We start from the raw sequence: 15,904 nt of genomic DNA, 5'->3' as shown, positions 1-15,904 counted from the left end.
TCAACAAGACTGTCTGGAGACAAAGATCTGGCTTACTCCAGTCCCAGGATGACTCATTGTCACCTCTGAGACCCACAAAAATCATTGTAATAAGGTTGAGTCACTTTCTTCTTTGGAAATCATTATGCTGCTTTGCTGCAGATTCCTGTGTGTTTTCAGGATAGCTCAAAACCATGGTTTAAGAAATAACAATTCTGAATTGGAAAAATCTTCAGTTTTAATTTTTATCAGTTTACTATTTTTTCCTTATCTATTCTACTTTTTTTAAAGAGCTACTTAGTTAAATTGGAAGTGTAGGGAAACAAGTGCCATTTAGAAAAAAGCTGCTACATTCAAAAAGGCCGTTCTTCCTGAAAACTCAATATTCTTTCTCACAGGTCCAGGACACTATTACACTCAAAATACAAAACTATTCTCAGAATATCTTACCATACAATTCATGGCAAAGTGATTGTGCTGCGTCTGAAGTTCCATAGCATGTGGATGACTTGTTCCTATCTCAGTGTAGCTGTTTAAGAACAGGCCTTTGTTGTGTGTGATCCAGTCAAACATCTATAAGAAAGAAAAAAAATCAACACACAGCTCAAGATCACTTTGCAAAACATAATGGCATCATATTCAGGTACAATGGCATCAAGCTAACGTGATAAGGCTAGGTCTAGAACCCAGAGCAAATTCAGTTCAATGTTCTTTCCTCTAAACTTCTACTCAGTTTTATTACATTATTCCTGAAAGAACCCAATAGTAAAAATAATAATAATAATAAAATAAAATAAATTCTAGTTTTTGAATGGATTTCAGTGTATGGCTAAATTTTTAAAATTAGGCTCTTCTTACAAAAGGAATTTTGGAAACAAAGATGATAGCTTTCATGGGAGTTCCATACAGATAATCCTGAGAAAAAGTTGTCAATTGCAAAGGAAGGATCATTATGCTCAAGGGACCAGTTATGGGGCCTGGGAAATGAATATCAATTAACAGCTGGCCAGACTTGAACCACAGTACCAGAGTTGCATATCTGTTTTCTCCATAAACAGAGGAGGAAGACACTCCTTAAAAAAACAAAAAACAAAACCACAAAAATGATACACATATTAAATATTTTCAAAACACTACCGTATATTATGTGATCTACATCACTTACAAGTAATTGTTTTGTTTCACAGATGTAGATCTTATTTTTCTCCAGACTACAAAATATCCTTTCATCCATGAAGAAATTTCAATGAACACAAATTAAGAGTGACTAACTCACCCCATGTTTGGGGCTCACAACACATTTCTATAAATAAATGCTCTATTTTCACATATCATTGCAGTTGAATTAGCAAGTAAATGCCTAGGGTTGACTTTCACACAACTGTTCTGTCTAAAATACAAGAATAAAACATGACACTGTGGGTACTTATTTTTTATATTACCCAGACAACCATTTTTAACAAGTTTATTAATTCCAGTAACAATGTCCCTCTGCTAGAAAACTTAATATTCTATCACCACTTATGAGGATATTAGTCATTAATAGTAAACACATTTAATTGCTTTTAGTAATCCATTCTTATAATTAAAACAGTACATCGTCCTTCTCGAGATAGTACTCAAAGACCAAATGGTCAGTAACTATTCAATCAAGATTTCCGAGGCATAAAAATGTAGTTAAATGAAAGTCATCAAATAGGAACTTACTGGATTTGTAACAAATAGAACTAATACAGACTAGCATTTCAAAGTTTTTGTCTTGTCTTTCATTTCATTAAAGCAGCTAAACTAAATCTTGGTCATGAGAAATCGGGGCACTGTTCCCTCACTCCCTCCATCTCACATTCTCTGTATTTCTCTCTTTTACCTTTTCAGCATCCTGTTCAAACAGCCTCAGCTGAAAACACTGGTCCAGTTTTAGCTTCCTCACATGCCACATCTGATGCAGATGCTGCCGTGTAGAGTGCAGTCTATCCAACATGGTGGACACTTTGGGCAAGAGATTCTGCAAGTCTGCATTCCCTGACCCAGAGTTCTTTTTGGGAAAGCTATTGCTGCTCTGTATTCGCTGAAGTAGCTTCTGTCCCTCCAAATCCAAGTCCTCTATGGGGGCTTTAATCACTTTCTTCTTCAACTGAGAATGTTCCTCAATCATATTGCGAGCCCCCTCCAAATCCTGAGGCAGCTCCTTCTTTGCTAGGATGTCCTGAAGTTCCTCCAGTCTAGAGAGCATGTGGGTTGCATTGCTAATGTAGTCTTCAAAAGCCACTCTGATTTCTATCCATTCTTCATGGTTATATTCCAGGCAGCCCTCAAATTCAGGTGTTAGCTGAGAAGGATCAACTACTTTGGTGAGGCCTTCTAAAGAGACCATATTTGTCTTTATTAAAAAAAAAAAAACATAAATGAGAAAATTAAGAATTCACATTTCTGTATTATAATTTCAGTGCTATTTTTGTTGCTCTGTCATGGATTTTAAAACTTAAGGAAAGTAATTTATTTACATGGCAAAAGGAAAAAAAAAATAACCTTGTTCCTTTCCCATTAAAAAAAAAAGCAGCATGGTCAGCAAGAGGGTGAATTCATAAAAGCATCACATAAATGTTTAGAGAGAACATTCCCTTTGTAGAACCTGACATATTTTGATTGGAGCTAGATTAGAAATCAATTAGTTTCTTTTCGAGAAATAGTGACACTAACTGATTGGAGGCTATTTAACCGTGACATGAGTTCCCAAAATGTAAGCATAAGGCAGATGCAACAGAATTTCACTCTGACTAGTTTTTTTTTTTTTTAACATGTTAAAATATATATTAAGTCCAATATGTGTAAATATATTTATACAATTCTCTTGTTCCAAAAGGAAAATCAGATCAAAAAGGAAAGAAAATGAATAATAAAACAAAATTCAAGTGAACATCAAAAAAGAGTCACTAGTTTCTTGACCTTCAGTCTCCCTCCTTAATAAAGTATGCCATTACAATCATCTCTCTCCCTACTGAAAACTCTGTGGTAATTACAGTGGAAAAAATGTAAAGAAACCTGGCTCTAGAGAGAATGGTTAGAGAACCTGACACTTATGAATTACAGGAATGTGGGCAAAGTTACAATGTCATTGGGACTCAGTTTCTTCATTTGTAATATGAGAAGGTTGTAATAAATGGCCTTTGAGGTTCCCTGCATGTGTAAACTGAGTATTCTGTTAAAAAAAAAAAAAAGCAAACAAACTCTGCTTTCATTGTTTTCCAAAGTTATTTCTGGCCTGCGAACTGACATTTCTCTACTACTCCTTCGTTGATAGGCTGGATAGCTCTTTTCAAACAAACTTCAGTTTGTCTGCTCCCAAGTCCTTTATCATGTACAGGAAGACAATTACATATCCTGCTGAAACTAGTAAAAATAATTTAACTAGGGGACAGAAATGATTAGCTTAACACAGTACCCAATTCACAGTATACACTATGTAAATGTTTATTTCTTTTCCCTTCTCCTTTTACAATAGTAAAAACGCAAGGAAAGCTAATAATCTGCTTCCCTTTTAAAAAGTGAATACTAGAAGGTAGCATGGAGCATGAAAAAATGTTGAGATGGGGTAATGAATCTATATGGTGTGCAATTGATTCAGCTACTTAATGTTTAAATAACTTTGAACATATTACTTTATTCTCATTAAATCTCTTCAATTGTAAAATGAGAGGAGCTAGCCTAAATGACCTCCAAGAGCCTTCTCTTTTCCAAATCTATGTCCTTAATAGCCATATGTTTTAATAATTTGTACTATATTCTGACCTGAGGAAAATTTGAAAAGTTTTAGTCAATTATTACTCAAGCAAGAAATAAATTTATAATCTTAACTTTATCTGGCTAGTTGTAAAAAAAAAAAAAATAGGATTAATCTTTTCTGCTTTACAGAAGAGCTGTCATAGGGAAAAGAAAAAGAAAAAAGCAGACAAATCAGAAAATGAAACTAGTTTGCTCATATAAACTACCTTACTTGAAGATATAAATTAGCTTATATAACTAGGAAAAGTATACTAGCATACGCATATATACTAGTTGTATCCAGTATATAAAAATAGGTTTGAGTTAAAGTCATCCTGTTGCTAGTTCTGGTTCTGCTCCTGACTCCAAATGCCCAGTAAAGAAGACAGCATCAGTTTTCAAATTAAAGCTCAGCATTAGACAAGACCAGATATTGAGGTTTTCTACTAAACTAGGATTTGTGCCTGTAAGGTTGCTGAAGGTCAAGTCTCACCCCTAGGGAGCCAGAGTCATTTACACTGACTTAGTAACTTCCTGAAGGCAAAATCCTGGAAGCAATTACCTGCACAATCCATATCAGAGAGGAGAGACAACTACATATACAGTGATGGAAAAACTGGTGAAGGAGATTTCAAAAATCCAGAGAGAAACTCAGTAGAATGCCCCCAAGTTTTGTGTGAATTACACTTCCAAATCACCATTTCCCCTTTTCTGTGGGAGAGTAAGGCAATACATATAGCAAAATGTACCTTCTTTGTGGTGTCTAAACTTTTTAATGAAAATACATCATTAAAATGTAGTAAATGTCATTCAATGATGATTCCTTCTCAGAATAAGAATTATATGCCACATGCAAGAGGGTAGCCTAAAATTGACTAATTTCATTTTTCTTCCATCTAAGCTAGTGAAGCTAAATTTCCTAGTCCCAAACTGACTCCATAATTTAATTACAGGATAAAGGATCAATATAAAAGCAAAATGGGGAGATAGAGGAGGAGTGAGGCAGAGAAACACAAAAAGTTTTACTTAACTCTCATATTGGATATAACGTTGGACTAAAACTGTTCAAATCTATCACGAAAAATAAAATTTATAAAAGCAATCAAATTCTTTTAAAAACATTCACAGAAGAGTAAAATTCCTTTTTAGCATTATCTCCTCATTAAACAACTTCAGAGAACATTAGTAACTAATAGAAGTGAAGTGGTGAAAATGAAGTGGGGGAAAAAATGGCCCATTTAGGACTAGTACTAATTCCATTGTTTAAGAAACTAGCAATTAAGTCAACTAGGATTATGTTACTTTTAAATAGATGCCACAAACTGGCCTTCAATTCAGCCTACATATCATTAAAGAAACACTTTCTTCTCTACTCCTCTCTCCAACCCCATGCCCACTACTTTTTTATGTGCATGAAAAGGACTCCTAATTTAAAAAACTAAACATGCTAAACCATTCTTTTCCCTACTATTTATTTGGGGTCAGTCTTGGGAGCTGCAAGAGATACTGCATTCTTTTTTCATTTTTAACCACTAGGATATTAGAATCCCTGTGTTCCTCTTTGGTTCTCCATCATATCTAAAGGAATAACTTGGTAATCTTTCTTTTCCCAAATATAGCTAATATATTATTTTTGTGAAGTGCAAAATTTCCATTGAATTAATTAAAAGGCAAAAGCTGTTTTTCTAGTAAAAATTTCATATTATTTGATTCACAGAATGGTCCTTCTATACTTCAGTTCCACCCCATTTCTCATTCACTCTTCCCAATCTTCCATTCACTATTAAGCAATATGTAAGGATACATCCTCATATGTACATTAGGGATAGATACATACAAGTTTAATGACTATAAAAAAAGTCTACTCTCTGACTAAATAATGAAAAAGAGTCATTATGTAATTAACTACGACCATCAGTTTGGCCAGCCCTGCTACAAAAGAAATTACCTCAAATTCAAATTTAGAACTGCCAAAGTTAGTCCTCTGTTTCTGCCAAAAGTTGTCTGGCTTGATTATCAGTGCAACATGAATACAACAAGGAAAGGACTCTTGCAAAATCTTCAGTAGAGGCTTAATAGAATCCCATTTAGATCCACGCATGTCCACAATAACTGTGAATCCTCGTTTACAGACTTCTTCGCTGTGGAAAAAGGAAATAAAAAAATAAATACATACATACAGAAGAGGTAAACTAAATAATTATACGCCATGCTGTAAACTTCATATATAATGACATTAATTTTTAACTATTCAAGAAATGATTATTTAGTTTGCTAATAATGTATTCTATACTTTAGTGCAATCAAAAAAATCAAGGAGAACCAAAAAAACACAACAGAAAATAAAAAAAGAGAAAAGGTTTGGAAAGTTTATAAATATGTGTGTGTGTGTGTGTGTGTGTGTGTGTACACATGCAAAAAATGAGTATTTTATTCTAGATGCCCAAACTGGAGAGGAGGTGAAAGAAGGAAGGAAAAAATGATTGGTTATTGATATGAAATCAAATCAAAACCAACTGTCCTATACCAAACAGATCATCAACTAATTAGGAAAAAAGACAAAATTAAACATCAGGAGAAAAATAACAATGAGATAACACCATATAGAATAGTTTAAACATAACCTGTTTAAATGATCTATTGATGCTTCTTCCTCCCTCCCAACAAATAGAGGAATGAAGCCCCCAAATCCAAAGATGATGCCTTTGAAGTGGGTTGTGGTCCCTTTAAGAAACTACATTTGTGATTCCTTTCAGATTGATTTATTCCTTTCTGATTCCCAACCCCTCCTGGCTGATGCATTATCAGTTCAGGAAGCCTGCACCTTTGATTCACAAATCCTGGTCAAAAGCACCCCTTTGAATTCCAATAGGAGATCCAGGCTTATTCCAGCCCCCATTGAATCTGAGCCAACATGGGCTCTCCCAGCCCTCATTCTAATGATCTGCTCGGGCTTCCCAATCCCCACCAAGACCAGCAATATAATGAGCTTCCATCAACTAAGGCTTTTGCAGATGGACCTTGGCAGTGCCCTTTACAGCTAGGATCTTTCTGCCAGATGGAATACTATTTCCAGTGCTATCTTCTCTTTACCCTCACCTATTTCCTTAACCAGACTTTAACCTTACTTCCAATCTCCATAATAAACCGCTTTTACCAAACTAGGTTTTTGGGTCTGTAAATTACTTTACAGAGGATCTCTGCACCGCCAGAAGGGAATCCCCAGAACTCCCTACCCTTGTGTCGAATCAAAAGGGGTTGCAGGGGAGCTCCATTTGACTCCCTGAACCCTGAACCTGTTACTAGACCTCATTTAACTCCCTGATCACCAGAAACCCTAATTTCATTTGGGTTCCCCAAATCTAAACCTTCACCATCACAAAGTTCATGGATTCATATAAAAGATTTTTTATTCTTGGTATATTAAAATATTGGTTGATTAAGTTGTTAATAAAAATTCAATTAATTTTTAAAAGAAAAAATGATGGAAGTAAGCAGAATGCATCAATGCACTACATATGTGTTAATGTTCTTAAGCAAATTTTAATTTAGGTCTCTCCCAGTTTCAAGTCCAATATTTTTTTTTTGTCTACACTGCACTACAAGTCACTAAATGAATGACCCTATGTAGAGGGCTGGAACTCTGAAAAGGTGTACGTGAATCTAAGACAGCAAAGTACTTAAGGCTATAACTCCAAAGGTCGCTTCTAGCACTAAATCTATATCTTATGAAATCAGTTTTTGTTCCCAAATTGTGAATGTTAATAAAGAAACTGCAAGGGGTTATTCTTATTATAACAAATAAGGTAATATGCCTTCCATAAGCTGAATCAATTTTCCACAAATGTTTTTTACTATTTTTTGAATGTATATACTGTATTTTGATTAAGAAATTACAGATTTGTTTAGAAACTAACCAAACAACCAACAAAAAAGTGAAAATATCAATCCAAATGAGGTTTAACTAGTGCCCTCTTAAAATCATTTGTCAAGAATCATCAAGATATATTTTAACACATAAACATAACCTTTTCTGTATCTCTTCAGGGGAAAGGGAGGGATCCTGTATCTCTTTAGAGAGGGAAAGACTGTAAAATTCTTAGCACATGTGTATGATTTTAAAAATAATTGTTATCAACTTTTCAAGATTTTCCCTACTTTCTTTAAAATACTTCTTTCAGTTTCCTCATTAAAGCTCTTTGGCAATAGTCAAATAAACAAAATCTTCAAGAAAAAGTTAGGAGCAAGCAATTTTTTGCATCCATCATTTTTCAACATTTATTTTGATCAATAAGCAACATCTTTCCTTAATGGTTGGCTTGTAGGGGAAGGGAAGGGAATAAGCATTTATACAGCACCTGTTACATGGCAGGAACTATGCTAAGTACTTTACAAATATTACCTGATTTAAGCTTCACAACAACCCTGGAAGTAGGTGCTATTATTATTCCCAATTTACAGTTAAAGAAATTGAGGCATACAGGTTAACTTGTAATTCAAGAAAGAATCAGACAAAAATATAAAGATCTCTCTCTCTCTCTCTCTCTCTCTCTCTCACACACACACACACACACACACACAAAATCTATTTTCTATTTAAAATTTCCTACAATTAAGGCTGAAAAGAAGTGCATATGGCTTGGTATCCCTTGTTAAAAATCTTAGGTATTATATTAGAGGGAGGGCTTTGTGATGGTTTCCAAGATACATCACAGTTAAGAGACAATTCTAATTCTATTCACTAAAACAACTTGTGTGGTCTAATGGTGTTGTTGCCAGGTCATTAGCTAGATAATAATTGTAAAGCACTTTGAAAATACCAAAGCACTATGTGAATGCCAGTGATAATTTTAGGTTTTCAACTAACTTGAACTACTGCTTTACTGTGACAATGGAGAAATCATCTGACATCTAGCCTTAGGCAATCAACCTTGGAAACTGGCCTAAATTTAAATCTTTGTAAAACTAAATGCTACACCTAAGTGTGGATTTTCTGCTTAATTACATCTTTAAAATTATCTTCTCTGTGCCTTTTAACACAGAATGCTAAAAAAAAAAATACATTCATATTTAACATGTGTATGTGTATACACATACACAGACATAAACCTTAACCCACTTGTTTTTCATTTTGATTTATAACATGATGAATCTTTTACATTGTAGGGCTTGAGTTAAGGTTAAAGTTCATATTATATCTATATTCCTATGTGGATGACAAAATGAGTTAATAATGAGTCTTTATTAGCATACTTGTTGTATGACTCAGCTGGATTCAGTCATACCTGGATTCAGTGAAATAGAGTATTTTCATGATTGAAGGCAAAGATAAATTTGGCAGGAGTTACCATATTACTCCTTTCCATCAAAGTTCCTTAAATGATTGATTGCATTTAAAACTTTTGATACTCATATAGCTCACTTTCATATCATCATTTGCTTTTACTTCCAGCCCACTTTCTATTAGGAAATTTCAATTCAGGTAACATCATAAAAGGAAACACACAGCATTTCATGGCCAATTTTGCAAAACATAAGACATTTAGACATGTTAAGTCAACCAGGTCTATTAAAACCAATTGATCTGAGTATTGTTACGCTTTAATGGGACTCAGCGTGCTAATTTTCATTCAAATATTTACTTTAGGTTTACATAGATCAAAATACAGAACTCTATTAAGGTATATAATGATGTGCTACTACTTCTATGATTTACTATAGAATGCTATTGCTACTGAAGTACTTAACTCTATGCAACTACTTTATCTGCATCCATATGCCCAGTAAATGTCATTAGAAAACCTGCAGTCATATGTTTTATTAGTTGGCTCCACTTTAAATATTAATCTTCATTAGATCAAAATAGATTTTATTATAGACAATCTTTTTTTTTTAATATGACCTACATAATGTTTCCCACTTGAAAAAAGGCTTAAAAGGAATCCTGAATAATTCCAGGTTGTATAGCAAAATACTTAAAGAACAATAGATTGAAGATTATCTAGAACTTGCCAAGTATTTTGTACTCTCTAAAAAGGTTTAACTATTCATCATCACCAACAATCAAATAGTTACTACACAGTTGCTTCAAAAAAAATCCTAATCCATCTATTTTTTTCTAAGTAGAAAATGAAATGCTATTTAAAGAGTAATAAATTACAGTCATCTAAGAGGCTGGTTTATATTTATAGGCACCTAATCAACATGCACAATTCCTACCAAGAGAGTGGTTACATGCCAGGCATTCATATAATGGTCCTTAGTTCAAGACATGTGCTATATGACCCATATCTGCCTATTTGCCAGTTGTTTCCAAAGACACTATGACCACACTCTTTCCTTTCCTTTAAGATAAATGGAATCCCAATTTCACGTTGATGTTCTCACTCAAAATAGTTTTCTTTTTTTTCCTTCAAAATAGTTTTCTAAAGGAACAAAAGTTCTATTTTACTGGGCACAGAGATGAGGAAAGTAATTTCCTGTTTAAAAACTGAGGGATGAAAGTGAATTCAAGTCTTCAATAACTATGATCTTAAGCAAAAGAGGAAGCACAACATCAGAACAGATTACTTATAAAGTCACCTGTAAATTCTTAAAAAATGTAAAATGTCCCAGAATACATTTGGCACAGTCTTAAAAAATATAAAATATTCCGGAATACATTTGGTACATACAGAACATTTAAAAGTTGAGACAAGGGAAAATTCAAAGTCTAGAAAAGAACCAGAACTAGTATTATTATAATAGTTGCTGCAACCCTACAGACAGAAAACAGAATAATATTTTCATTGGCAAAGAAAAGGATTCATCTAGCAATTTGTTCCCCCAGAAGTTTCATGCAGGCATTTCAATAGGAGCTTTACAACTTCACCTGTTAGCACCAAAGTGTAGCAAGCGAGGGAAACAGAAAATTAAGCAGCATAAGACAGAGGTGGTAGCCCTCCCCTCCTCCGGAAAAATTTCCTACTCTGTTCAAATTGAATGCAGAAAACTGACAAGCTCTGTGTCTTTCAATTTAAAGACATCAATAAATTGGATTGTGTTCAGTGGGATAACAAGGATAAAGAAGAATCTAGAAATTTGGGAGAGTTGTACAGAAGAAAACAGAGACATAAGATCATAAATTTAGAACTGAAAGGGATCAACTCCCTTATTTTATAAATGAGGAAATGGGACCCAGAAAAATTAAGTGATTTTTCCAAGTTTACATAGCTTGGAAACCACATAGGCAAAGTTCAAACCAAGGTTTTGGTTTGAACTCTGAAGCTTCTCCTCTTTCCATGGTAATATGTAAAAGCTGTAATGTAGAAGAGAGAGACTTGTGCTTTGTTCCAGAAAGTATAACTAGATTCCCTGGACAGAAATGACAAAACAAGAGTTCAATAGCTTGTGTCAAGGATGTTGTTGGAGGGGCTTCCTACAATGGGAAGGAGGTTGGATTAGACAAACAGTTTATAAGTTCCCCTTCAATTTCAAGATTCTACAATTCTATGGAATCTTTAAAAGCAGGAAAATTAAAAGGAGAGGAGAAAATGATGACCATTTCTCAAAGAGGTTAAGTAGAACTGTCATTGCAGATAAGGCATCATTGATAAACACATAAAACCTACCATAATAGGCTAAGCCATAAAGTTTCAATATATTACCTCTGAAAATGGTAAAAATGGATAGGTTATACAAAGGTATACTTGTTATTGGCTAGTATTATCTGTCCTAAATTTATCTTTGTCAAGCTTGAAGGAATACCTTCACATTCTAGTATATCAAAATTGGATGAACCCTTATCATTATGCTTCATATCTTAAGTGACCTTGGTATGTCTCCTGAGAATCTTAACCTTTTTTTCCATTTGTTCTCCTATACACAGATATAGTAAGTGAATGAATAAGAGCTGATGAAATTGCCAAGTGAAAAGTTTAAAAGGAAAAAAACAGAGAAGTCCCTGGACAGACAAGAGTCTCAGAGGTTAGTAATTACAAACAAAATGAAAATCCATCAAAGGAGACAGAGCAAGATTGATCAGATGGGTAGGAGAACCAGGAGAAAAGTGTCACAAAAACCCCAAAAGAAGAAAATATCAAAGAAAACACAATGATTGATAGTATCAAAGACAGTAGTAAGGATTGAAAAAAGGATAAGGATTGAGGAAAAAGCCAAAGGAACTGGCAATTATGAGATTATTGGCATCTTTAAAGAGAGCAATTTCAATTAAGTGATGAGTTCAGAAGCTCAAACGTAAGAATCAAGTTAGAGGAAAGAAAGTGAAAATGCCTATTATAAATGACCTTCTCAAGGAGGTTAACCCCAAAAAGCTAGGGAGACATGGGATGATACTTGAAGAATGAACAGATCTATCAAGTGAGGGTTTTTTTCAGGATGAGGCTAACATGGGAGTGCAATAGAAAAGCAGGCAGTGGAAAGGAAGTTTTATTACATGTCCTATAAATTAACTTAAAAACATACACCTAGAGTAAGAATAAATAGATTCTTCACAAAAATTGTATCTTTTACAAAGTTAGGCTCTAGGAATCAGCAAAACTGCTGGGTGATCTATGGGGAAAATAAACTTTATTTTTTCTAAACACCAGAATTCATACCTACCAAAATCACCAGCATTCATACCTACCAAATTATGAAATAAACTATCAGAAATTTTGAAGAGTAATTAATAGTTAAATGGGAATTCATACTTTAAATGTTTTGCCTCTAACCCAGGTATAGATATATAGAGTAGTGACAGTTTCTACATATAAAATTAATTTAATTAACTTAATACATTTATAATATGGTCAGTGAGAGAAAGGGTTTATGGTTTTGATTGTTTGATCTAGATCTGTGACTTCATCGGAGTAAAAAACTCCCTTCTACCAATGTAGATTGCAAACTGTTTCAGAACTTATACAGTCTTAAGAAGATTACTTAGATAATACTTGAGAGGAAAAATGACTTGTCTAGGGTCACAAAGTTAGTGTTTATTGAAGGCAGGACTTGAGGTTAGGTCTCCCCAATCCCAAGGCTACACTTCTACCCAGTGTACCATACATACATTCTCTGTGTGTTTATGTTAATGACAGTAAATTAATTCTTGATTAATTTTTTGATTGAGAGATCAGTATATAAGCAAAACATGATTATGATTTTTCCTCCCAATGGACTGCTTTGCAATATGGTTAAATCAGTACATATCATGTCACTAGGATAGTCCACTTCCCCCTATTCTGAAATATTTTAATATGGCAACAATAAATGTATCAGAAACATCAACTAGAAAAATTAAGGAAATCATCATGAATTTGAGTAGAAGTGGTTGCTAGGGACCAATCATTTATCAAAAAACATTCATTACGTTCCTATTATATAAAGATCGTTTTTGCTAGGCACAAGGAAAGATATAAAGATGACAAAGATGCAGACTGTAGTCTCAGAGAATTTATAATCTATTGCAAAGAGAAAACATACATAAATTACTGCAAAATAAAATATTAAAAGCTCAATCTGTTAAAAAAAATTATGAAAAAAGTTTTATGATGCTTTATTAAGTGGGTAGAGGAGGAAGCAGGAAGAGATTACTTTTAATTGGAGAGGACCAGAAAAGTTCCACATGAAGCTGATAATAAAGGATAAATGGGATTTTAACAGGTACAATTGGGAGTCAGGGGTGAAAAATGGAGAAGGTATTTAAAATGGTATGACCAAAAATGCTGAAGCATGAAAATATAATTGTGTTGTGGTGGATAAGCAATTGATAAAACAAAAGAAAACTAAAGCTGGATTGTCAAAGTTTTGAAAATCAGGCTAACAATCAACAGAAGTTCACATTTCTCTAGAGTTTCCAGATTTAGAAGCCTTTTCCTTACCACAGCCTTATGCAAGGTAGCCAGCACCTCTAGTACAATCTTCATTTTATAAAAGAGGAAAAACTATGACTAAGGGAAGTTCAGGGAATTTCCAAAGGTCTGAGCATCAATGGGTAATCAGTGAAAATTTCTGAAGAGTGCGGGAGTGATATAATTGAAAGATTCAGAAGGGGGGCAGCTAGCTAGGTAGTGCAGTGGATAGAGCACCAGCCCTGAAGTCAGGAGGACCTGAGTTCAATTCACTTAACCCTTCCTAGCTGTGTGACCCTGGAGAAGGAAGGAGAGAAGGAGGGAGGGAGGGAGGGAGAGAGAGAAGATTCATTAGGAAGACTAATCTGGTTGCAATTTGTAGGATAATCCTGAAAGAGGAAGCAGCTGAAGAGAGGGAAGCCTGGTAATAAGTGACTGCAATAGTTCAGGCAATAGGTAATGAAGGTCTGAATTGGGGTTATAGTTTTGGGAACAAAATAAACAAGAATAATGAAAAGAATATTTTGGAGATTCAAATGATAAGATGCAGAACTTAATGGCTATGGGAACTGACAAGAGAACATTAAGGATGACACACTCATAGGTGACTAGGCAAATGATGACACCATTTCTATGCTAGTAAGATTAAGTAAATTATCAGAATGTTTTACCTTTTATAAATTACAGGAGACAAATCACAACTTACCTAGGAATACAAGCTAAGTATGAAATTAGTCTTCTCAGATCTTCCTGTCGTATTCTATCATGATTGCTGCGAGCTGGAAAGGTTAAAATAGGACCTCCACGTTTATCTCTACCACCTGTAAAACAAACATTCAGAAAACACTTAGAAAATACACAGAAGGCAATAATAACAAACCAAAGAAAGCATGATTCTTTTTTTGGATTTTTAAAAAAGACTTCATTTCCATCCAACAAAATGATACAAGACATACTGTGAAAAGCTCATTTTAATCAAAAGGCAGCCATCAGGTACAGCAATACCAACAGCCAAGAGTTGTTGTTTTATCATAAGCATACCCGGGCTATTTCTAATCTCTTGGCAGGTCATCGAATGAAAAATGTCAGTGGGTCACCACACAGCCCTGTATAACATTCACAGTGTGCTATTATATGGAATGTCTTAATGCATTTTGTTCTTTCTTCATCTGAATTTTTATTTTGGAAGAAAAAGGTATGATGTGTGTATGTACAGAATAGATTCACCTTCAGTAGCATTTAACTTGTTTCCTTTTCTAGCAAAGAATAATTCTGCTTCTAGCTCTGAAAGAAAAAGGATGGAAAAGAATCACATCTGCAGGAATTGCATCCAATCTTGATGGCCCCTAAAAAATGTGTGAAATAGTTGGCAGTAGTCTAGAGCTTTAGGATTCGTAGAGTGTCTTGCATTCATCAGCTCACTTGAGTCTCAACAGCTCTCTCAGGTAAGTCCTTAAAGTACTATGTAAGTATTATAGGTGAGAAATCTGAAGCTTAGAAGAAATGTAGAAAGCTCACCCGTGCACGCGCGCGCACGCGCACGTGTGTGTGTGTGTGTGTGTGTGTGTATCACATCATCCGTACACTCAGATGCTTATATATATATATATATATATATATATATATATATATATATATATATATCACATCATCCATACATGCATATATTCAGGTGCTTACAATCTGGTTGGAGAAATGGAGATAACAATGCAAAGCAATATATGCATGAACCTTAATCAGTGACACAGAGAGTGCTCACTAAATTCAAGAAAAAGAAATTCTAGATGGAAATGCTCAAGTTTCATCATAAAGAAAGAGAGGCTGTAATTGGACTTTCCAAAATAGGTAGAAATGGATAGGTAACAATTGGAAAGCAAGATGGGAATCCACAAACCACGTACAGAGGAAGGCTTAACACATAATTTATTTGAAGACTTCAAACCAATGACTTTTTTTTTTAAACAACAGTTTTAACTAATCTTTTTTACCCCAAGACCTGATTAGAAAGGAAGAGGGACAGAATCCATATGTTTATTGCTCCTTACTACCTCTACCAAGCCCTGGTTCTGTCACCCAATTTAATTCAACAACCTCTTCTGCTTCAAAGTTCATGCCATTTAACTAAACACACTCTCTCCTAAAGCTTGTCATTTTCCCATCAACTACAACTTCTCACACCTTTCTCCAAACTCTGATATCTGGCTTTAAAGAACCTTGATCAATCCTATCATTCTTAAAAAGTGTGATATCTACCCTGAAAACCCTTCTAACAAGTTTTTGAAATTCTAAAATCCCATTTTTATTTTTCCTCAATCAACACACTCCCCAACACAAGA

The 15,904-nt window shown here is 34.3% G+C and overlaps 1 protein-coding gene across 5 annotated transcripts in view; it reads right to left on the bottom strand.

Moving 5' to 3' along the window:
- TRIO (trio Rho guanine nucleotide exchange factor) overlaps nucleotides 1-14,999 on the bottom strand; it is a 276,800-nt gene extending 261,801 nt beyond the window's left edge. For 2 of the 5 annotated variants that reach the window (XM_031946133.1, XM_031946134.1), the window contains exons 1-4: nucleotides 14,275-14,999; nucleotides 5,690-5,882; nucleotides 1,847-2,359; nucleotides 430-552 (exon numbers count right to left, since the gene is read on the bottom strand). In XM_031946133.1, coding sequence (XP_031801993.1) covers nucleotides 430-552; nucleotides 1,847-2,359; nucleotides 5,690-5,882; nucleotides 14,275-14,522 — 1,077 coding nt within the window. In that variant the 5' untranslated portion in view covers nucleotides 14,523-14,999. The remainder of the gene's footprint in view (nucleotides 1-429; nucleotides 553-1,846; nucleotides 2,360-5,689; nucleotides 5,883-14,274) is intronic. The other 3 variants (XM_031946135.1, XM_031946132.1, XM_023495919.2) reach the window with 3 other exon arrangements.
- Nucleotides 15,000-15,904: the final 905 nt, after the last annotated feature.

This window comes from Sarcophilus harrisii, chromosome 1 (genome assembly GCF_902635505.1).
Source record: "Sarcophilus harrisii chromosome 1, mSarHar1.11, whole genome shotgun sequence".
Taxonomy (NCBI): domain Eukaryota; kingdom Metazoa; phylum Chordata; class Mammalia; order Dasyuromorphia; family Dasyuridae; genus Sarcophilus; species Sarcophilus harrisii.
This window is presented reverse-complemented; position numbering and strand designations above follow the sequence as displayed.